This window comes from Pomacea canaliculata, linkage group LG6 (genome assembly GCF_003073045.1).
Source record: "Pomacea canaliculata isolate SZHN2017 linkage group LG6, ASM307304v1, whole genome shotgun sequence".
Lineage (NCBI taxonomy): Eukaryota > Metazoa > Mollusca > Gastropoda > Architaenioglossa > Ampullariidae > Pomacea > Pomacea canaliculata.
In genome coordinates this window covers 31,439,359-31,463,323 of record NC_037595.1, presented here as the reverse complement: position 1 = coordinate 31,463,323, position 23,965 = coordinate 31,439,359, and the positions used below count along the sequence as shown (strand labels likewise).

The following is a 23,965-nucleotide window of genomic DNA, read 5'->3' as shown; positions in this document are numbered from 1 at the left end:
TGTCCGGCCCAGACATCAACCTTGCAGCTGAGCGCATCGCGGACACATACAATGAAGCAGCAACTAGATAGTAGAACAGCCAGTACTTCTCTGTGATTTCAACGGCTGTGATGTCAGTAAGCTGCTTCCCTTTCTCCATCAATTTGTGACATGTCCCACCCTCCTCAACAGAACCCTTGACAGATGTTTTAGTAATGTTCGGGACGCTTGCGTTTCAAAGTTCTGCCCACCACTTGGCAAATCAGACCACAACATTGTTCATCTGCTACCAACATGCAGACAGCTCTTTCTCGTAAAGCACCTACTAGACTTGGATGTCAGCACCAGGCTAGTTCTTTTTTTCTGGCAGTACCCTCTCTCCCCACCAATCCAAATCAAAGGACAGCAGGCCCCACTTGCATGTAAATCTGAAAAGGACAACTCCATTTACCTGCTACTCACGGAGTGCTAGTCGAAAATTTGAATGCACTTATAGCATATAGGGATTATGCATGCACAGAACTCTTAGTCGGTTTCCATTAGCTTTTCACGACTGGCAGCTGGGACAACTGCTGCTATTTTTAGAAGCGACGAAAAACCAATGGCATTTCAGTCCATGACATTTTAACATAAAAAGTACAAAAATAATATGTCTGATGGATCTGTGTGAGAGCATTTGCAATGGCCGCCTTTCAGTAGAAGGACCATTAAAATTTAAATGAGAGGACCGTTAAAATTTAAAAGTTGTTATTGTGAGCGAATTAAAACAATTTACTTTTCACATTAAATTTGATAAGTGAACATCAGTAAGTACACGTGTCCACGAGGTTTGTTGCGTAATCAAGTCATTGGGGTTTTTTTGTTTGTTGCTGGCCTGCTGCATAGTTTGGAATTTTGAGACGGGCCCATGAAGTGAAAACTTTGCACATCCCTGCTATATAATGTGGAGTGAAATCAGAATAATATAAGCAAGTTTGGATCAACCACTGCTGGATCTTAACGAGTGATTTGGTTTTTGTTTCTTTTTCATGTTTCCTGATGCTATGAATGCATCACAGCTTTAAAAAATTTTTTTAGCAAGTCCGCAAAATTCATGTTACAAAGTAAAAAATCCAATTTATCTTTTGCCTTGTGTAAGTAAAATGGGGGAAAAATCATAAGGACACAACTCTGGCAGGATTGTCAGATGGTTGTGTGCTTGCTGTTGCAGTGCTATTTAATTAAATATTGTTTGGTTTGTGTCAACAATCCCATTAGTGAGCAGCACAGCAGTTGTAGCATTTCTGATTGCTTGCAGTTTATTGTTAGACATCTCTTAAATATGATGTAACTGGATTGAAGTCTAGGATTATAGATGCCCGAAATGAAACAAGGTGGTGGTTGGTCACCTTTTATTATTATTTAAGCATTTACTTTGTCCTTTGGGTTTTGAGGAAACAGAGTGTAGTGTTTGTGCATGAGCATTAAATACATTTTTGTCTGTTTTCAGTGGTTGAATGAGCAGCAAATTGTTCAAAGGCTTGTTGACTGTATAGTCCCTTCCAAGGATGAAGATGTAAGTAAAGCAGTTAGATTTTCCTTAATGTTAACAATTATTAATAAATAGGGACATTAAATAATTAACAAGAGACGCTTTTCCTGTTATCTGCAGAACTGTAGCCTGGATAGTGCCTACACATTTTTCAGTTCAGTAAAACATGGATGATCATAAACTGTTTATCTCTGCTGCCTAACCTTTCTTGCTCACTGTATTGTAGACCAAGGTGGGAAAAGATGTGAAAAGGAAAACTCCCCCCAAAAGCAGCACATAAAATACCTTATTACTGTTGAAATCATTGTAACTGAGATTGCTTTGCCAGTTTAAATAATACTGGTGAAAAAAACAGTATATTTTTCTGTTTTAGTGGCATTATTCTCTAGATGTTAATACATTAAATTATAAATGGAGACTTCTTTAAAAATGTCATCCCAACTCCTTAAACATAAGAAAATTGCATCCTTAATTGTCCATTTCTTAAAACAATCTTTAAAAGTCTCTCTGTTCATCAATGGCTCATTTTTGTTCCCTGAAATGTTTGTGGATTCTTAGACTTTCCACTGTATACGAGTTTCAATTTGTGATAACCACTAGCGTTAGCGCATGCTAGCACTGTTATTCATTTCTTACTGGATTTGTGACGCGAATGAGACTTTTCTTATTTTGATACAAGCATTTTTGACAGCAAAGCTTTCCAGTACTAACCAGTGTTGTCAGCATTAGAAGGTTGGTCAAGTGAAAGATCATGAGCCTCGACAAGTCGTTTAAATTTCGTTACATAGAGAGCTGCAGTGTTAGAATCACTAAATTTTTCACCTTGGATATCCAATCATCCAATTTCATGGCAAGATTTGAAACATTGCAGCCATCCTTGAGACGCAGAAATTGGTCGGGAATCTTCATCTCACTGTGATACCATTTCACTTTTTTGAGCAGCAATGGCCTGGATACAGGACATCCTTTGGCGCATTTTTGCTTGAACACAGTTCTATCCAGATCATCAAATTTTGAACCCTTTGTTGTCTTGTGCACACTTGTCCCATTTAATGTATTGGATGAAGTTATAGAGTTTATCTTTCTTCCAAACAATATTACACGCACTGTTTGATTTCCAATGTTATATTCTGATGAAAGCTTAGCAGTTGTTTTCCCCTTTTCGGCATGTTCAACAATTTGCAGTTTCATAGCAACTGACAAAACAACTCTTTTTCTTTTCACTCCCATACCAGACACCAACATTTTGGCACGAACTTACATGAAGCTGCTTTCTAACCTTGACACCAACTGAATTAACTCAGAACAAGGCATTGCCTACACGAACAGTATGACCCATACACAATATTTTCCAAGAAAAGGATTGAAGCAGAAGACAAACGTCAAATATCAAAACATATTGATAAATGGCTTTCTTTGGAATTAGGAACAAGGGGAGGGAGAGTGTTAGAAATAAGTCTTCTGCCTCAAATTAAGTCTAATGGTTTTTCTTAGCGGCAGGTGCAAGGATGCTATACTTTCTATCCTCTTAGAAAAATTCTCTGAAAATCATCAACAAAATCATCAAAACTCAAGTTGTGGCACACATAGCATACATTCCTGTATTCAGAATTCTTGGCGGCAAAATCTTGGCGATCTTGTGATGTCTAGCAGGTTTGTTTTAGGTGATCTTGAATAATGATGATAAGTAATAGTAAGTGTTTGCATGTATAGCACCTTATCCTGGCCTGTGGACGGCTCAAGGGGCTTCACAAATGACAGAAGGGGCAGAATGTGATGGTTGAGGTCCCTGGTGGGTGACAGCCCATCTTACCAATACACCTCTTTGGCCCTGATTTCTCCTAGATGGGAGGTTGATGTGGCCCACACCAGTCAGCCGGCTGGTTGTGTATGGCCCTAGCTTTGCTAGAAGGCTGCCGCTGGGGTCGATCTGGTCTTCATGCTAGGAAGGCCAGAGTATATTCCTTATGTATCCCTGGTGCAACCCTGCTGGAAATGCCTTAAGGCCAGGCACCGGTCATAAAATTGTCAAAAATTTTACATTTTGGCCATTTTGAGATTACTTCATACTGTCAAAGTTTATCTTTTGTTCTATTCACTCACCAAGTGGTTTTTCATAGAACAATCTAGAAATATGTCTATTTTCAATGAAAACATCTACTTCTATCCTATTTACTTTTCCGAGCGCAGAATTAGCGAGAATAGAGAATGTTTGAGACATAGCAACACACCTCGCCACGTGGGCAACTGTGTCACATCGTATATCGGTCGAAAGGTCATGACACGAATTTTCAAACAAAGGCTGAGTCAAAACCCTTAGAAGGCCCCAAGCTATGATACAAGCTCTTTTTCTAGACGACACAAAGGGTCGGAAACTTCCTTATATGGATGCATGCGTAACATACTTTTGCATATAGCCAATCAGAATTCACTAATGCCGACCTAGACGGGTCATAGGCACACGAACACGCTTCGGCTGTGCTCGGGTATCCCACAAGGCAACTGTCATGGCCTCCGGATGTATAAACAATGGCGACAGCAACTCAAAGCTAGTTCTGTGATATTTTCTTTTCTAAGACATTAACGTTGATATTAAATGTTCATTGTGCCTGTCAGACGCTCATTTCTTCTCACAATACCACGTGCAAAAAAATAAAAACCACGTGGACATTCTTAGACCGTCGTAGCAGCTAAAAAAAGTAACTTAGTGAACCGAATTCGGCTGTCGAAATCACCGTCAGTCATGTGGTAAGCGAGCTGAAAATAAAGCGAAGTTTTAATTTCTGCTGCAAATCTCAGTAGTAATCAGGACTAGATGCGAACATTTACACATTTGAGTCAACTTGCAATGCTAGTTACTTATGTACTTTGTCTGGAATGTAGGGAAACAGAGCTTACATCATTTGCACAGATAACAAAGGTTGGGTGGGGGCTGGATTGTCTTACTCAAACCAAATGTAACAAACAGAATGTGAAGACAATTATGTATAGCATTCCTAACAAACAATGAAAACTGCTATCTAGTCAAGTTTGTAGCCATTCAGTGTCTAGAGAGCACATCATTGTCAGCCCCCTAAAAGGCCAGACAGCTATAGTGCTTTTCCCAGAAATCTTTGACAGAAAATAAGATACCCCCTAGCCACAAAAATCAACCATCTTTAATCCATGTGACTACAGAGGTAATTCATAAAATAATCCTAGCATACAGAGGAACAGAACGCAAGCAGCTGCTCAAATTATGGTGCAGTCAGTGATGTATCTCTAGATTTCATGAATAGGTTATTCTTCTTATTCCTATTTGCCCCCACTGGAGCATAGGGCTGCAAGAATTGGTTATACTCCCCTATAAGCTTTTGAAATAATTTCTTTAATTGATGTTCATCCCATCACCCTGCAACTGAAGGCTAAGAAAAATGAGAGTGTTTCCTACTAATGCTGCTACTTCAGTAGATGCTCGCAAAATTTGGACGCAATATATGTGACATCGCGCATCACTAAATGTTAGGAAAAGACCAAAGATGGCAAAAACCATGAAGCTAGTGGACACTGAACTTCTATATAACTAACTAAACCTATAACTGTGTTGCTCAATGTTTGCAAACACCATTGTTTTTATTACTGTGTACTTCTCTGAAGCCTGGTCAGCAGTTGGGTACACAACACAACCATGTTGACTTTTCTAAAAGTGAATAAAATAATTAATTTTATTAGTTATGTTAAAGTTATATAAAGTAACACATTGAAAGATGGTTATATTTTTCATTCAACAGGTAAATTATATGAAAGGCTTAGATAAAACAAAGCTACTAAGCTTGAACTTTGTGATCTCACTTTTTCCGTTCCTTTGTTTTTGTTACAGTTTGTTTACTTAAAATCCCTATAACTTAATATTGACATGTGATACAGGCCTAAAATTTGAATGAAGTTTTCTTTATACATATTAAAGCATTTCAGGAAGAGGTTTTTAAAAAATATTTAGTGGTTTAGTAGTTACTAAGCTTTCACTTTGTTTTACCTCACCTTTTCAGTTTCTTGTTTTAGCAAGCTTGTTTACTTCAAAAGCTTATAACTTTATATTGACATGTTGTACAGGCCTAAAATTTGGTTGAAATTTTCTTTATTCATATTTAAACATTTGTATGAGAACTTTTAAAAAAAATATTGAGTAGTTTAGTAGTTACTAAGCTTTCAATTTTTCTGTCCTCGTTTTCTCAGTTTCTTGTTTTGGTTAGAGACTGTTTACTTCAAAAGCTTACTCCTTCTTTTTGACAAGAGATATAGATCTGCAATTTGGTTGAGCTTCTCTTCATACAAATTTAAACATTTGTAGGAGAGCTTTTCAAGAAATATTTAGTATTTTGGTAGTTATACCGTTTTAAATCAAAATTTCTTAAAATTTAACACAGTGTTTTACAAAAAAATTCATAAAAAAAAAAACTAAGCCGATTTTGCAAAATCCCCCTCCTACGTTTGTAGATCTTACTTTTAGGTAACTATTTCAAACAGAATTTTGAGTCTACTCACAAAATTGACGAAGTTATAAGCTTTTTAAAATGTTTGTTTGGGCGCCATTTTGGATTGTTTCCATGGCAACCGATAGCGCGACGAGTGCAGTAAAACCATTTTTTGAAACTTCATTCAAGGGCTAAATAGCTGATACAAAAAAATCCGCGCTATCCCATGAAACAAAAAACTTTTTTTTTCGACCGGTGTCTACCCTTAAGTGTACTGCTCAGTTGCATCCCCTTGGACTCAGTTGTGGGTGTGGAGCATAAGAAATGAATCATATTCATTCCATTATGGCAACAAATTAAAAAAAAAAACTTTGGAAAACGTGTGCGAGAAGATGAATCCTCTGATAGTGAGGAGGAAGTGAGAGTTTGAATCAGAAAGAATGTTGAGAGGGCCTGACCCTGTTTTCTTGTGTTAGAGAGCGCAGATCCGGCCCAGCCGCTCTTGTCCCTCTCCCCTTTCGTGATAGCAAAAGAGTTTAAAAATATCTCTACAGGCTTCTCCTCTGTTAAACGTCTGCACTCTTGACACTTTCTAGTCCAGTGCGCAAATCAGAGAGCTTCTGAGGCCCTGCTTCAATGGGACAGAAAACAGTTTGTCGACCAAATCATAAAGGTGACTCTACCTCAATCCCTTAACTCTTCAAGGGAATTCAAGGGAATTCCCTAACCCTGACCTTGCCTGGATGTCGGAACTTGACATCAGATCAGAACTGGCATACCAGGGGATCACAGTAATGCAGAGAGTTATCCTAAAGGACAGAAAATCTATTCCTACCAGTACACTTTCTTAACTTTCTGTCTGCCTAACATACCTGACTTCATTGAGTTTGGGTATTTGTCTGTCACAGTCTCTCTATACATACCTTCACTGTTGCACTGCTTTAACTGTCAGCATTATGGTCATGGGGCCAGCTTTTGCAAGTCCCAAGACCGCTGTTTTCACTCTGGCGGTAGCTGATTGTTCTTAAAGCGTCAAGTGTGCTGTGATGGGTCTCATGCTGCTTCTTTCAAAGACTGCCCGAAGTGAAAGGAATAGGTAGCCATTTAGCACATGCGCGCAAAATCTGGGATCTTATACACCTATGCTTGCCATCATGTAGTGGGTGGCTTCTCAGGAGCATCTTCTACTGTAAGCTCCATTTTCTACTCCGCAGCTGTATCAAGACAACCGTCAACCTCTGTATCTGTACAGACGGACATGACAGGGGTCTTTCCTGAGGGCTGTGTTCCAGTCCGTCAGGCTATGCCTCCTCCTTCTACAAGCTGTGGTGACACCCAATCATCACATTCATCAAGCCACACAAGCATCTTAAGCCACACAAGCATCACAGTCCAAGCATCCCCCTTCACCAGTCAGAAACACTGCACATCAGCAAGCATGCAACACAAAATCACCAAAGAACAAGAATACCACACGGCAGACAGACAAAAACACAAAAACAAAACCCAAAGCGCCAGAAAAACTCACAACTGAGCAGAAGCATCTGGGACTACCACAGCAGTATCATCAATTTCTGTTTCTAACCGCTTTGCTTCTCTTTGCGAGCAGGTGATGGATGTGGATGAGCGGTGTATAGTGTCGCATTCTCCATCCTTCTGCCCCCTGCCTTCCTCTTCTTCTTCTGCTCCTCCCTCTGCTTCTGTGAGGTGCTCTACATCTTTTTCTCACAGATAAACTATGTCTACAATCCTTCAGTGAAACTGTCAAGGGATCCAAGCCAACTTTGAAGAACTCCAATGCCTAGCATCTTGTTTCTCTCCTAATATTACAGCACTACAGGAGACTCGTCTTCTACCTTCTACCTCTTTTTCCTTGAAAGGCTTTCGAGTTTTATGTCAGGACTCGCAGACTGATGTCCCTTCAGGTGGGACTGCTCTCCTCATTCGCTCCCATCTTTTGTTTAGCCAGATACCACTTTCAGCTCCTCTTCAGGCTGTTGCTGCCCGGTTACCCTGCACAAGACAATCACTATTTTCTATGTCTATCTTCCTCCTCCTGTTCGGATATCCCGACAGGACTTTGAGGGTCTTTTGACTCAACTTCCTTCTGTCCTTCCTTTGGGGGTCTTTAACATCCTCTGCTCCAAACCGCCTCCTCCTTAGTTCTAGTTTTAATTTCAAGGCAAAAGACCTTGGCAATGATCCCACATTGCATCCTGCTAAGCTTTTTACTTTAATTTTAAATGAAATTGCTTTGGAGATGATTCCTGCATGAAGGCATCGTAATAGCCATCCACGTGTCCCCTGGTTTACAGAGGAGTGTAGGTTGATCGCGTGTGTTTGGAAGAAGGCCCAGCGCTTTGTCTTCCGCCTACCCACTCTTAAAAATGTGATAAGTGTTAAACCCAGTAGAGCTCAGGCTTGTTGCTTTTTTTTTAAACAGGCAAGAAATCTCGCGTGGCAGAGGTTTGTGTCCTCATTGTCCTCCAGCACCACTTCCCAAGTAGTATTGGCAGTTTTAATGTGGTGCATGGTTTGATCGTTTTTCCTGAGCTCCAAAGTGTCTGCTGGCAGTTTTTTACAGCAAATTCTTTGTTAGGTTTTTTTTTAAGGTCCATCTCATTGGGAGCAGTCTTTACATTTTTAAGGAGGATAGGACTCTACCATCAGATTTAAGAAATGTTATGTCCTGATAAATGTTGTCTCATGGTTTTTTTGGTTTGCCGTTGGTCTTTCTGGCTTCAATACTCCTTTATACACTTTTTTCACTCTATCACATTATTGTTTACTTCTAGCATTGGTTTTAAGAATGTAATGGTTATATCACTTTTTTGGGGGGGGGGGTCCCTAAACTTTTTAAGGTAAGATTACTTCATGTCGCCATGATACAGCCTTAGTTGCTGGCACGGCGTTAAACACAAACTAACAAAGCTCACTTTTCGAGATTGGCTGAAAGAGATTAAAGGAGCACTTTGGCCTTTCCACATTGTCGATGTGGTTAGCAAGAGCTGAAGGGTACGTAGGCTGTTGATCAAGTTGAGCCTGGATGTCAAGAATCTTGTTGACAAAAAACTCACTGAAGGACTCAGGCAATAAAGCAGATGCAATGACTGTGGGTAGTTGCAGCCTGTTTGTGTGGCTTAACAGGTGGTTGCCTATCTTAAAAAGGCTCCTTGATTAACAAGAACTGATGTACACATGGAGGAATTATGTTTTGGAAACAAAAAGTTTAAATAAATTCATTTTTTTTCACCATTAATAATAAATCTGTGGATAAATTTAAGAAGTATTATAAGCAAAAGCACACCAAGGAGTAATGAACTTTCATAATTTTTTAATGTAGAATAATAATTTCTTCTTTCTTTAGGTTCACTGCAATGCTGCCCAGTCTCTTTGTGATATTGTGCGGTTAGGGCGAGAGCAGATTATCCAGCTGCAGGACACAAATGATCCTGATCCACTCTTAGCTACCATGGAATTGTAAGTTGGCTTGCTACTTTGTTGTTTTGGGGGAGGAGGAGTTGTGTCTACCTTCCCCCTTTTTGTTGATTCTGGAAAGTAATTATTATAAACAAAGTGTTAACAGCATTGTAAAACTTACTTGCTTAAATCCTCCAAAATTGTGTTGTAATTTACAGGTGTTGTTGTAGGGAGATCAACCAGCTTCCTTTCATTCTACAAACAATGACTTTAAACAGCTATACATTTAAGTTCATTTATTTAAATGTTGAAAAAATGCTCTTAAAAGCCAGAAACATTTGTTATCATTTTGCCGTTGACTTATTTTGCCATTTAAGATTTATAGGGAACTAACTCCACAAGTTAGGAATGTAGGATGGCCTAGCATGCTCGGAAGAAGGCCCAGCGCATTGCCTTCCACCAACCAACTCCTGAAAATGTGATAAGTTTTAAACGCAGTAGAGCACATGCTCGTTATATTTTTTACACAGGCAAGAAAACTTGCGTGTCAGAGGTTTATGTCCTCACTGTCATCCCCCACCACTTCCCAAGCTTTGTTGGCGGCCATGAGGAAGATAAAGGAAAGGTTTCAGGCTGGCTCGATAGGCCATCTAAGGATTGGAGACTCTTTCTCATAGAAGCACGAGATGTCGCTAATTCCTTGGCATCCACCATTACTCACAACTCCTCTTGGCACTACTCTCCAGATTTCCAGCGCTTGAATCTTCTGGCTGTGACTTTTCTTCCAATATCTCCGAAAAGTACAGTCTGCCCTTTTCTGTCTCGGAACTGCAGCAGGCACTTCAGAAGTGTAAGGACTCTGCACCGGGCCCAGACAGTATTTCTTATCAATTGCTTACTCATCTTCCACAGGTCTCTCTCCTCCTCCTCCTTCTAGACATCTTTAACTTTATTTGGATGTGTGACTGTTTCTCTCCCTCGTGGAGAGAGGCAGTCATGGTGCCAATCCCCAAACCTGGCAAGGATCCCTCTGATCCCAACTCTTACCGTCCTATCACTCTTACTAGTTGTCTGTGCAAAACTCTTGAACTCATGGTGAATGCCCAGCTCACCTGGCATCTTGAGTCTCAAGGTCTCTTCAAGCTGCAGTGTGGCTTCAGAAAATGAAGCTGCACCCTGGACCATTTGGTTCATTTTGAAACGTTTGTCAGGGATGCGTTGGTTGGCAAAGAACATGTTTTAGGGGTGTTTTTTTGATTTATAGAAGCCGTACGACACTACCTGGAAGCAATGTATTCTGTTGAACCTTCACGCCCTTGGCTTCTGGGGTCGTATGCCACTACGGGGTCTATCCTGTCTGATCCTCAAACCAGGAAATGGGCGTCCCTCAGGGCAGCATTCTTTCACCAACTTTTTTCAACATCAAAATAGATTCTATCTTGAAATCTGTATGTCCAGGTTTGGAGGCCTCATTAAATGTAGATGACTTTGCTCTTTGCATTTGAGGTCGATCCCTACCATTTCTCGAACACTGGCTTCAGCTGTGGGTTAACGCTGTACAAATATGGGTGACAAAATGGCTTCAAATTTTCTCCTACCAAGTCGGTATGCATCCACTTTTGCAAACTGCAAGTCATGTTTCCAAACCCATCTATTTATGTTAATGGCACAATACTCAGAGTTGTCCAGGAAGTAAAATTCCTTGGGGTCATCTTAGACCGTAAACTGGCTTTTCTCTCCCATATCAAATCTGTACACCTTTCTTGTCAGAAAGCCTTGAACATTCTTTGAGTAGCTGGTCATGTCAGCTGGGGGGCGGACTGCATGGTCCTGCCTCATCTGTATCATGCCTTGGTCCGCTCCAACCTAGGCTATGGATCCATCATCTGTGGCTTTGCTCGAGAGTCCTACCTCAAAATTCTCAATCCTATTCACCATCAAGGGCTCCACATCTGTTTGGATGCCTTCCGCACCACTCCGATAGGCACAGCAAAAATTTAATATGTAGTGTGAACATCTCAGAAAGGAAGGTTTCTCTTACTAGCCTTGAGTTATAGACAATATTTGTTTATATTCAGAAGCCATACACAGATGGATTGTGGAACATCTGAAAATTTTCAAAGCATGTTAGTGTGACCTAGAGTCTGAAAAGAGTTGGTTGTAGTAAATTCTAATTGGTTATAATTAAAGCATGTTTTATACATTATGCATATTATGAAAAGAGTGATTTTTGCTAGTAGAAATTTCCATTGGCTCTTAACATGTTTTTTTATTTGAAAGGAGAAAGAATGCTCTTTCTGCGCATATGTATTTTGATCCATTTTTTTAAATAGACTGTTTTTATGTTCCAGACAGTTTCTATTTTCACAAATTCTGTTCAAAAGAACAAATACGACATTAATCACAGTCTTTAGTGATAAAATGTGTATATATATTTCTACATAGTTTTAAGAAAAATCAATTGGAGAATGGCTAGAGGACATGTTAAATGATTATTATATGCCACAATCTCAAAATCACTAAAAATTCAGATTTTCATTAAATCACAAACCTATGTCTTAAGTTGTGATAACAGAATTTTAAATTTTCTCTAAGGAACACCCAAAAAATTTATGTTGATTCAAGTTATATACCTAATTAATCATTAATTTTTTTGTATTTTACTTTTTTTAGAGAAGAAACTGTTTCGAAGTTAATATCAAACATGTTTGATTTGGAGGAGAACGAATCGGTTATTGTCAATGGCCTTTTTGTTATTCATACACTGCTGGAAGTCAGACGTCAAGGGTGAGTGTTTTATAGTTTGGCTGATAAATAATAAATTATTTTTTGTATTATATTTAGTAAATGAGAGAATTTAGGTACATTAAGCTGCCTTTGAAAAAAAAAATTTTCTGAATTGCCTATTTGGTTTAATGAAAATATGTAAAGCAAACTACAGCACAAGTTGATCCATGACAAGTACACTCATTAATACCTTGATTTTAAAAAAAATATTTTTGTAGAGAAATCAGAACTCAAATTTTATTATGTCAGTAGAGTATCTATTAGAATAATAATTCCTTCAAAAAAGTGATTATGTCTTACAACTTGCTATCTTACGATGAATATTTTAAATGTTTTTAAGTGTTTTTGCATTCAGACACAGGCAGCTCTACAATAAAGATTAGCAAAATTTTCTTCCCTTAATTAAACAACTTGTTTCGCAAACTATAAAATGATACATTTAGCACAAATCTTTTTTTTATATGCATAATAAGCATGAAATTGGAAAACATTCTTTAAAGGCTACGAAAAAATAGATTATAGAATACAGTATAGGAAACAGTCTTCATGTAGTCATTGTTAGCTTTTTATAGTAAAGATTCATTTTCAGATTGATAACTAATATTTGTCTCACAACAATAATAAAAAAATATAAAAAATAATAATAAAATGCAATTTAAGGAGCATGCACTTGGTGACACTAAAACTAGGTCAGTGTGTGTGGGACATGAATGAAAGGGTGAGCAACGATAAGGATAAAGTACAAGAAACAGTGCAAAATACAAGAATAACAGACAGTAATAATAAAGAATTAACTGAAAAGCAGTCAACAAAGTGATATTGGCAGGACTAATCGAAACAAAAAAGAAAATGGTTAGTTTCATTGTGGACTGTATTTAAGACTGGCGTTCACAGAAACAGATATTAATATGTATGTAAAGACTAAGTAGAAAGTAACTGATGGATATAAAGTGAAACAAAATTTGCATTGCTTTGCTATGCATAGCTAAAAGGCTGGTGACAATGTGTTATTGTTTTGGTGATGAGCAGATATGATGCACTGGTCAGATGAAGAGAAAAGTTTTATGGTTAGAATGTAGGAAAAGATATGTTTAGAGCAGGCAGCAAGGGTCTGCACTTTTTAATGTTATGTGAATAATATGCAGGGCAACCAAAAACAAGGATTTACAGTAATCAAGCCTTTTTGATAAAACAAACCAGGACAAAAATATTAGTTGTTTCTCGAGAAGGAATGTCACAGATGACACTAATCTTACAGAGCTTCATAATAAACAGATGATGAACACCTGCAATTTAGCCATGAATCAAGTTCAAGTAACTGTTCTAGAGCCCAGAAAATTATTTGCCTTTTGTGCTCATATGTTTTTAGTTTTGAAAACTTCATTGATGTATATTAATACTAATGAGATGCTTGCCTGTGAAGTTTAGAGTGAATTGTTCTATAAATTTTGATACGTAAAATGGAGAGCGGAGAAAATAAGCGGAAGATAATATATGCGACATTGGTAACACCCATTAATTTCATCTAGTAACAACAGCACACTCATTATGTTTTTTTTTCTTTTTTTTTTCCTTTTTCTGATTTGTGGACCTGTGTTGTGAGTAGTGGTCATGCGCTTTGCAGCAGCAGATCGTTCGCTCACAACTGTGGTCCTTTTTTAGCCGTCTGATCATTTAACTTCTCTTTTGGTTTTCTGCAGCTGCTAATGTTTTATTGGTGTACTTTTCTGTATCATTTCGGCGCATTGAGCGTTTCCCTAGGATTCGGATTTTGCGCGTTATAAGTCTCCTTCCTTCCTTCCTTCCTTCCTATGTTCTAAGCCAGTGGTTCTTAACCGGGGTTCTATCAAACCCTAGGGGTTCAGTGAGTCGGTCTCAGGGGTTCCGCGGAGCCTCCGCAATGGAGGTCAAGACACACCCGCAATTCGTGATGACACCAAAGAAGGGTTCGGTGAATGTGCATATGAAACTTGTGGGTTCGGTACCTCAAACAAGATTAAGAACCACTGTTCTAAGCATAGTGTTGTTGTGGAGTATTAAATTTTGTATAGAACCATTGTATTTCAAATTTTGGTAGCCATCTTGGATTACTTGTATGAAAACTAGTGCTTTCATTAGTTGAATCCATAATGTATCAGTACTTCATTAGTTGAATCCATAATGTATCAGTACATGTTGGTTTACTTAGAGATAATAATTCCTAAATCTGGCCAAATGACTGTTCCATTTTTGAGATACAACTTTTTGAACATTAAAATGTTCATCTTTCTTGTGACACCACAAATATAGGCTTACTTTTATGGCAATATGCTAAATGTTTGCTTTAAATACACCTTTTAGTGATAGAACTTAGAATTTAGCATTCCACATATAAATTAATAAAAAGTAAAAATCACCCTGGTTTTGTGAGAAATTAATAAGTGCATTATGCCTAAAAGTCAGCAACATCATGACTCACCCTTAGCATTAAATCATCCCTTTAATTTTGTCCTTTTTGTTTACTTTTCAGACCTGAGGCAGTTGGTGAGCATTTGAACATGACAGAGACAGAGCATTCTCAGGGGATCAACAATGTCCTTGCAGCAATAAAACCACGTCTCAAACATTTTCATGAATTGCTGACCAACCCTCCAAAGGTATTTTCATTTCTATATCGTTAGAAATATTGTTTCATAAAAGACTATAGTTTTACAGAGTGTCACTTTAAAATCCATCTTGGAACACGGTTTGTGCATTGACACTGCAAGCACAGCACTTTTGATCCCTTTTGGTCATTTGGGAAGATGGAGGATACTGCTTTTTAAAATGAAGTAAGAGTCCTGCAATTTTCCATGAACCTGTATAGAATGCACACTATATCACTACAATTCCTTGTAGCCCCTACCCTCTTTATACTACTTTTATTTTTTATTTTTTATTTTGTCTTAAAGACTGCACCAGATGCATGTCTGTGTCATCTCAACTACAATTTTTATTCCTTTTCATTTCTTGGACATTTGAATGTTACTTTTTTGGCCACTTTCCTGGATTTTGGATCTGTGTGTGAACAGCATAAACTATAACCCTTTCATCTCTTCATATATCATTCTGCACTGATGACATCTATACCAGTAATCTGTGTGCACACAAAAAAATGGACAACCATGTGTGGTTCGTGCCGATAACCGATGTTGGGAGAGTGGGTGGGGGAATCAAGAACAAAATACATAAATAAAATGCTCTTAAATAATACATAAATTTAGTTACAACATACATCTGTTTGTTATTAACAATACCAGTAATTTGTAAATCATTTGTTCTCCCTGAACTGTAGTGCTTTTTAGAGAAAGTAGGCAACATTTTGGATTAATTTTAGACAGTTGCTATAATAAAATAGATAAATGAAACTGAGAAGGATACAGAATATTTCAGGAATTTTCAGCTGTTGTAGATATCTTTATTTTGGACACACGAATACAAAAAAGTCAAGACTACAAGAGTACTGTTAAGATTGTTGGATATGAGGGAAGGGCTTCATGTAAGTTCAAGGAAAATCCCTATGTAGTAAATGTAGAATGCAGCAAGCTCTTTTTTTAATTTGAAGAAAGGTATCCACTCTCCCTGGGGATTGTTTTGTTTTTATCTTGTTGCTGTTGAACATTTCTTTCTTGTCCAGTTATCAATGTTTATTGCTTTGAAATGTAATTGTACACCATTTTTTCATCAAATTTCATCTTATCGTTCCTTCGGTAGGGTTTTTAAAAATCTGACTGCTCATGTTTGTGATGGTCATGTATGATTTTAGCATTCTTTATCAATATTGATCAGAATTATACTCACTCTTTTATTACAGTTTTTTGTTTTAATACCTGCTTTTAGCTGTTCATGCTCCTTTTGTGTTAATATTTTACTTTATACTTGTTTCTTATTGTTTAATCTTAATTTTTTTCAGTAGATTTTGACACTTGCAGTTTTTTCCCTAATTACACAACACAGGCTGTATGAAGTAGGCACCACAGGTAGAGGCACAACAGCCTTGAGGTTAATACACTCAACCAGTATGAGGCTTGCATTTGTACACCCTCTGCTCACTTAGTTGTAATGGGTACTTGATTTTCAGGGAATGTAAAAGACAGCAGAGACATTAAAGAAAAAATCAACAGTAACTTATATTTGTATTATTATTTCTTATATTATTATATTAGTTCTTTCAAGGGAAAGAATGCAGAAATTGAAAGATAAAAGCTGTGCAGCACTCCAGTAAAGGTATTTCCAGAGCCAAATAATGTGAAAATTATTCATTGCATATCCAGATACATAGTGTAAATCAGCATGAAATAAAGTTAAATATTTTTATTGCAGCAACGTTATAGTTCTATGCCAACATCTGTTGGAGCACTTGAGCCCCCTCTTGGAAATGCCCGTCTACAAGTTGCAAAGCTTATAACAGCACTAGTAGCTAGGAATACAGGCACTATCAATGAAGAGCTTGTGCATTTGAAGACTCTTCATGCTCTGTTGGTAAGTGAATTTATGTGATTGTACATGAGGCTGTAGTACTCATACTGCTCTACATATTTTAACATAACCTGTTACTTCATTTTCTAAAGCTATACAAAAGAATTTATGCTCCCTCTTCACTAAGACTTTGTAATTTTATATACCCCAACACATTTGACTGTTCATCTCTGTTATGACTAGTCATTGTGACTTAACAACAACAGTTTGTGCTCTATTGAACCTTTTGAAAGATTTTAAAAAAGACTATATGATATGCTCTATTACAGGGGTGGGCAATTAATTTTCCCAAGGGGCCGCATGAGAAACTGGTGTGGTTCTAGAGGGCCGGACTAATATAGTTAACTCAGTTTTACCCAATACTGTATATATAATATATATACTGGCGGGCGGGCCAGCGGGCGGGCCGGTCAGAGACAGGAGACGGGCCGGATCCGGCCCGCGGGTCGGCATTTGCCCAGGTCTGCTCTATTACTATATTTAAAGAAAGTACATTTTGAAAGAAACAGCCACTTTACTTTAAGTTATAAACATAACATTTATAAGAGTTAGAATACAATGATTTGTGTGAGAATTCAGAACCAGGAAAGTAGATAGCGGAGTGGTTAGAGCGCTGGCTTCAGAATTTAGAGGTTTGATCCTTGTGGGCTGCAGTGAGCTTCCCCAAGTCAACTCTGTCAAGTGTGGGTACCTGACTCCTTAGGGCTGACTGCCTAGCCCTGACAAAGCCGTGGTTGCTGGCTTAGAGTAAAACACCTATTTCCCCATGACTCCATAGAGGATGGGGGAAAAGCAGCAAGAGGGAGGGACTGCCTATGCAAAATGTCAGCCCCAAGAAAAGTGTGGTCTATAAATTCTAACATGACCTTTTAAAAATGTTTAGGGGACAGTAAAATTTCATTTGTTTGGATGTATCCTGAGAGATACAGGCTAAAAAACAGTGGCGTTGCATATTGGGTAGTGTGAATGGAGGGACTGTTTTTCTTCATTGGCTGGAAAATTACAGATAATTACATATCTTCAAATCAAATCAGACTTTATTGTCTGTCGAGGAGACCCAAGACAGAAATTTTTCTTTTGCTCACAAGGGCAGGCATACATACTCATACAGACATTTACACACACAGTTAGGAGTAAAGATACATTATCATGATAGTTGGATCTCCGTCAAATGGTCCATGAAATTTCAGTACCTTATATTTCTTTATATATATTAAAAAAAAATGCGTTGGCATTGCAGACTGCAACAAAATGTGTCTGAACTGCATTTCCGTCATCCTCCTAGTACTTTGTCAGTTGATACTACTATCTGTTCATCACCTGTAGGCAATGTCATCTATTGGCCTGTGACAGAAATCCCTGCATTTCATTATTTAGATTGAGCACAGAGAGCTCGTCTTGCTTGTTCGAAGAGGAGCGCACATTCAACAAGGTGATGGCTGATAATGGATGTCAGCACCCTCTACTCTTCAGACTGTGTTTGATTCCTCCTGAGTCCTTGTGCCTTGTGATGGCTGCTGGCACAAAGAACCTCTGGTAGGCAGCTTTCCATACACGTGGCACTTTATAGTGCCTGCCTGAGGGCAACAGCTGGAAGTTGGGATGGAGAGGGTGCGTTAGGTCAGAAATGATGTTATGTGCCATCTTTCTGACTGCATGAAGGTACAAGTCAGAAAGTGGCAGCTGTGATTTACCAATAATTTTATTGGCCTGGTGGATGACTCTGGCCAGCCTTGCCTTGTCTTTGACGAGGAGGTGACCATACCAGGCAGCGATGTTAAATGAGAGGATGCTCTCCAAAGAGACCTGTACACAGTCTCCATCACCACTAATACAAATCAAGGTACAGCCGTTGCTGGGCCTGTCTACACTTGGTTCACGTGATCACTAAAGGAGAGCTTCCCGTCGATCACTGCACCAAGGTACCTGAACACAGCAGCCCTCTGCACCTGCTGTCCCTTGATTTGTATTAGTGGGGAGAGAGGAGTTGTGCCATCTCTTCCTTCGTATGCTCTTCCAAAGGCCATCTCCACCGTTTTTTCAACGTTACGCTCCAGAAAGCTGTGGTCAAACCACTCCTCCAGTTCCCCCACGAAGGCCAGGTACTGTGACAGGGACTGCTCGTCTTTCAGCCAGCCCACAAGGGCCATGTCATCTTCATATTTCACAAGTTTGAGAATAGCACTGTTAATACTATTCTCATTGGTATATACAGAGAACAGGATGGGGGAAAGCACACATCCCTGAGGGGTACCAGTGTTGAGGATCTGCTCATCTGACAGAATCATTCCATCCATTGACAGATTTACTCCTTCAAACGAGCTGCTGAACCCTACAGTACCTGTCGGTGGAACTCTGAGACCCACCTTCTGTGGTCGATCCTTAAGGAATGATCGGATCCATAGAACTAGGCTGGTGTTTACATCCAGTTCTAGTAGGTGCTTTACTAGAGCTTTTTTATATTGATATTTGTTTTGCCCTTCATTGAAAGCAGGGCTTCTGCTAAGGCTAAATTCTTTGCGGTCCCAGGGATCCCTTCTTCAGATTTCTAAGGGGTCCCAGGCTAACTCTAAAGGGTCCCTTCACAATGTGAAAAAACAAATCAAGATACTTTGTTCAACTGCCTTTCAGGCACACAAAGCACTGTAATGTCTTGTCAGAAACAGCAAGATTTCTGTGCCATGAAGTCTGTGCAAAGTCTTATGCTCACTGTACATGGGGTGCTCACTTTCCATTTCTGAGACGATGATTTTAATTATGCTGTCAACATCTTGCAAATAGGTTAATGGAACTCTTCCCGGTAAAGGAAAAAAATTCAGTGCAAGGGAAGTAACTCTCACCTTGTAGCAGACGACAACAATAGATTAGGCTACGATGTCAGACACTACAGTTACCCAATTTTGTATCTGTTCTTCGCCCAAATTTGAAGGGGTCCCCTGGGACCCCATTGATGAAAATTGAAGGGGTCCTCCTAACTTTTAATGCGTACTGTTTATATCCACAAGTCATTCATGACTAGATTGTGGGAGACCCAAAAACCTCTGAATCATATTCATGTGACCTATAACCTGGCAGAAGTTGTTGGTAGTAAATTCTGATTGGTTATATTCAAAGTGTGCTTACACATTATATTAGAAATTTTCTGGCTCTTTGTCTTGTAGAAAAAGTGGGAATTTGCATGTGGAAATTCCCATAGGCCCTGAACACACTTTCATTTGAAAGGTGATGGATGTTCTTTCTGCTGGTATGCAATATGACCCAGTTTCAAAAAACTGTTGCTATGTCCCAAACATATATCACTAATTCTAAGCATAAAAACAAATAAAATCAGTCACTATCTTAAGTAACAATATATATTTCTGCATGGTTTTGTTTAAAAAAAAAATCAATTCGTGAGTGGATAGTGGTTGTTGACCATTCATTATATGCCATAAACTCAAAAACTTTTTGTCAGATTTCAAGGCTGCATCTTGCCCCAAATGTTCCCTTTAACTTTTTTCCAGAACCCATGAAGTGACCCATGTGCTACTCCATTATCTGTTTAGTCAGATATGATGAGCATATTTATAAGAAAATGCAAGTTTTTTTAAGATATATTTAATTTTGAAGTTGATGTATACATTTATATAAAGCCATCTTATCTCTTTTTTCAGGATTTGTATTTTCAGTATACCTGGAACAACTTTTTACACACTCAAGTCGAACAGTGCATCCTTCTAATTCTCAATAACCCAGCTCAAGAGAAGAACAACACTGAAGATCACCTACTGCTTGCTCAGGTATTTTTTTTTTTAAGACAGGTTTATGTAAGCATTTATATATTTAAGGTATGGACTTGTACACTGCTGGAGGCTCTTTGGTACAGATAATTAACTCTCTTATGCCTTCACCCTCATGTCTGGCAGAGAAGACATGCCTTTGCCTATATCAATAATAGCAAGTTTACTTCTTTTACTGAAGTCATCAACTAGCAGACATAATAGTGATGGATATTTGCTTTTCCTGGACTGAAATTTGATAGGAATATCCCCCTTATGATACATAACACAAGCAACTAATAAGCTGTTCTTGTGCAGTTTTATTTTGCATTGATGTAATTTTAACCGGAGTATAAACTGAGTCATTCCAAAATCTATTTCATGGTTTCTATAGATTTACAGTTGATGAGCTTTAGTTTCACTGTGATTACTCCTCTTGTTTTCTTTTTTATCACTCATTAACAGATTTTTTTGGCACAGTAATGAATAAGCAATGAGGCCTTATGTGCAACCTGATGCACGAAGAGGAATAGAATGAATAAGCAAAACTATGTCGTTTAATTTCTTCTACCTCTTTTATCTGTTTTGATTGCCTTATTGGGTTTCCACAGAAGCCAATCAAGAACTTGTAAAAGTCCATTTCATGGATGCAAGCTAAATGTACTCCACACAACTGAACTGACAGCCATGAAAGAAACATAAGTGTCAGCAAACAAATGACTATGATTACTCCTCTTGTTTTCTTTCTTATCACATGTTAACAGATTTTTTGGCACAGTTATGAATAAGCAAAACTATGTCAACAGTTTAACTTTTTCTTACTTTATTTTCTTCTTCTACCTCTTTTATCTGTATTGAATATAGTGCACTTGATTGGCTTCTGTGGAAACCCTATAAGGAGGCACCTATCATGTAAGGTCATTTTTTCCACTGAACATTTTCCTCAATTGTAGATTCACTGAAGTAAGAAAACCTTTGGTGAATTGTTGAATGGTATAAAACTTTTTTTTCCCCCAAGTTGTTGACGGATGTGAAGCTGGTGCAGAGACTTCTGACTGAGTGGCAAGACAATGATCATCAACAGTAAGTTTATACAAGAATATAAAGTGGAAGCCATGAGATGAGAGTTCTGTCTCTTCGCTTAACAGGCTGAGGGAATCACCTTTCCTTGATTTTATGTTCTGTGGTCATGCTTTGATTTGGATAAAAGGGTTTACATGTGCTTGTGCTGTGTTTTCTTCCTCTTCTGGTTTGCAACAGGACTGTTAATATTATTTGAAGTGCGAACTGTTTGGATCTATTAGCTGGATTTCACTTAAGCATACATCACTCGCTTTGGCAGCGACCTTGACCTGCATAAAATAAACTAAAGTGATGATCACCCTCTTGCAGTTTCTGATAACATTTCTTTATATTCTCAAGATAACTTGGTATCTTTCCAGTATTCTCCTGATGTCACTAACTTTATTCTCTGGAGTTGTTACTGTTAAATCTACAGTGATTGCCCTTTACTGCAAAAACAAAGCGAGTCCTTGCATTATTGTTTTATTCTACATCTTTGTTACTATTTTGTGATTTTGTTCTGTCTTTATTACTTTTTTTGTTTACTTGTTCTACATCTTTCTTACTATCTTATGGTTTTGTTCTACATCTTTTGTTACTATTTGCTGATCTTGTTCAGCCCAATGAGTCCGCCTTTGGCTTAGATGTTGCGCTTTCTAAATTCCCACTTATTGTTACAACAAGGGAGGAGGTGGGGGTAGTTTCTGAAGAATTCCTTAGTATCCTGGGTTGCAATACTAATTTGTGTTTAGTAAGACAGCCCTGAGATTTCATGTCCCTAATAAATTGTAGGGAAAATTGAAAGAGAGGGGACATTAAGATTGTACAAAGATTATAAAAACAATAAGAAAATGTGTTCTTTTACTGCCATCATTTTTGTTGATTGTCAACTTGACCCAAACTCTGTGCACCTGGACCATCTCTGAAGTAACTATATAATGGGAAGCTTGTTGTAGATAGTAGTTTCATATCACTGCATAGGTCTACGAGTTTTTTAAATTTCTCATTCCTTATTCAATGTCATACCTGGAAGATTGCGTTTATCCTGACTTCAGTGTACTTTTGGCAAAAGCAACAACTGCCTGGCAGTATTTTTGACTCCTTATAAAATGTCTGCTTGATCTATTGTTTGCTGCTTAAAAAGACTTGTTTTGTACAGTTTCTTGATCCATGAAATTTTTAATTGTGTCAAAATTTTTAGGATGCAAAGGAACTGTTTATTAGCCCAGTTTATGAAAGCTGCCATTTTTGCATACACTTCCACAGAAAAACAGACTCTAATGCCAGATGTAGGTAGAAAACCTCAAGGACATCTGACAAGACTAAGTTTAGGACACACCTTTGAATGCAATTGCACCTTTTACAAGGCGAATCACCATCAATGTGTCCATGGTGTCAAGAAAATTTTAGTGTGGTTTGTTTTAATTACTTGTCCCGAACTCCGGAGTATCCATCAGCAGGTTTTTTTTTTCACAACAGGTTTCTTTGTGTTCCTGATTAAGTCTGTCCCATTGGCGCTATTTTTACGTTTTTAATAAGGATGGACTGTATCATAAGATTTAAGTGTTTGTGTTTTGATAATTTTGCGCTTTGATTTGTTGATGGCTTTGGGGCCGCAACAACCCCCCCCCCCCTTTTTTTTTTTAAATTTCTTTAACACTTTATTCACTTTTTTGTAACATTCGTTTTTGTTTTTTTTTTTTTTTGTGGTTTTTTTTTTTTATTGATTAAGATTCTGTGGTTATGTCACCTGGGTAACTTGCCCTTAAACTTTTTAAAGTCTACTTTATGTCACCATGATATAGCCATAGTTGCTGGCATGGTGTAAAACACAACCAACTCAACCCAACTCTGTCGTGCAGGTATTCGCCACCATTTCACTCAGCTTTTAATCATTTTGCTCTGGTTTGCATAACCTCCAAATCCAGGATGTGTTTTGGCTACTTAACTTTTGTGCCAGATTATTCTGATGTTATTTAATAACACAATATGGTGACCCCTTTGTAGTCCCTGAAATTTATGTTTTAGATGCAATTAAAGTTAAGGATTCTTTTACAGTTCTGAATTTTAAGTGGAAATGATTCAGATTTTTGGTGTACAAAATAATTTTTGGTAGGGTTTTTGTTTTTTGGGAAGAGGATAAATTTTGTTACTTGTAGATGCTTTGTTCTCGATTTTGTTTTTAATAGACAAAAGGTTACACAAATGTTTCAGAAAGACTGAAGGAGGGCGAAGAAAAGGATTTATGGGTCATCTAACTAAGATGGCAAATGCAGTGACCAGTGCAGTGGAGAAGGGCTGTAACAGTGAACTCATCAAAAAATATTTAACTGGTAAAAGAAATAAGTGATTACTCTCTGGAGTTTATTTTTAAGTTTGAAAACCTTACCAGTTAATTTTTGGTAACTGAACAGTATAAGCTACCTTTCTTGCTGCAACAAACCCTTCAGAAGTGCAAGGACTATGCACCTGGCCTA

General features: G+C 38.1%; 1 protein-coding gene across 6 annotated transcripts in view; it reads left to right on the top strand.

The window, feature by feature from the left end:
• The window catches only part of LOC112567133 (serine/threonine-protein phosphatase 6 regulatory subunit 3-like), an 88,717-nt gene that overhangs the window by 13,059 nt on the left and 51,693 nt on the right, over positions 1-23,965 (top strand). For 3 of the 6 annotated variants that reach the window (XR_003099760.1, XM_025243683.1, XM_025243681.1), the window contains exons 7-14: positions 1,469-1,534; positions 9,332-9,444; positions 12,058-12,171; positions 14,681-14,807; positions 16,513-16,671; positions 20,322-20,447; positions 21,445-21,509; positions 23,685-23,821. Coding sequence is in view for 5 of the 6 variants with exons in the window: in XM_025243683.1 (XP_025099468.1) it covers positions 1,469-1,534; positions 9,332-9,444; positions 12,058-12,171; positions 14,681-14,807; positions 16,513-16,671; positions 20,322-20,447; positions 21,445-21,509; positions 23,685-23,821 (907 nt within the window). In the remaining variant the exon portion in view is untranslated. The remainder of the gene's footprint in view (positions 1-1,468; positions 1,535-9,331; positions 9,445-12,057; positions 12,172-14,680; positions 14,808-16,512; positions 16,672-20,321; positions 20,448-21,444; positions 21,510-23,684; positions 23,822-23,965) is intronic. The other 3 variants (XM_025243685.1, XM_025243682.1, XM_025243684.1) reach the window with 2 other exon arrangements.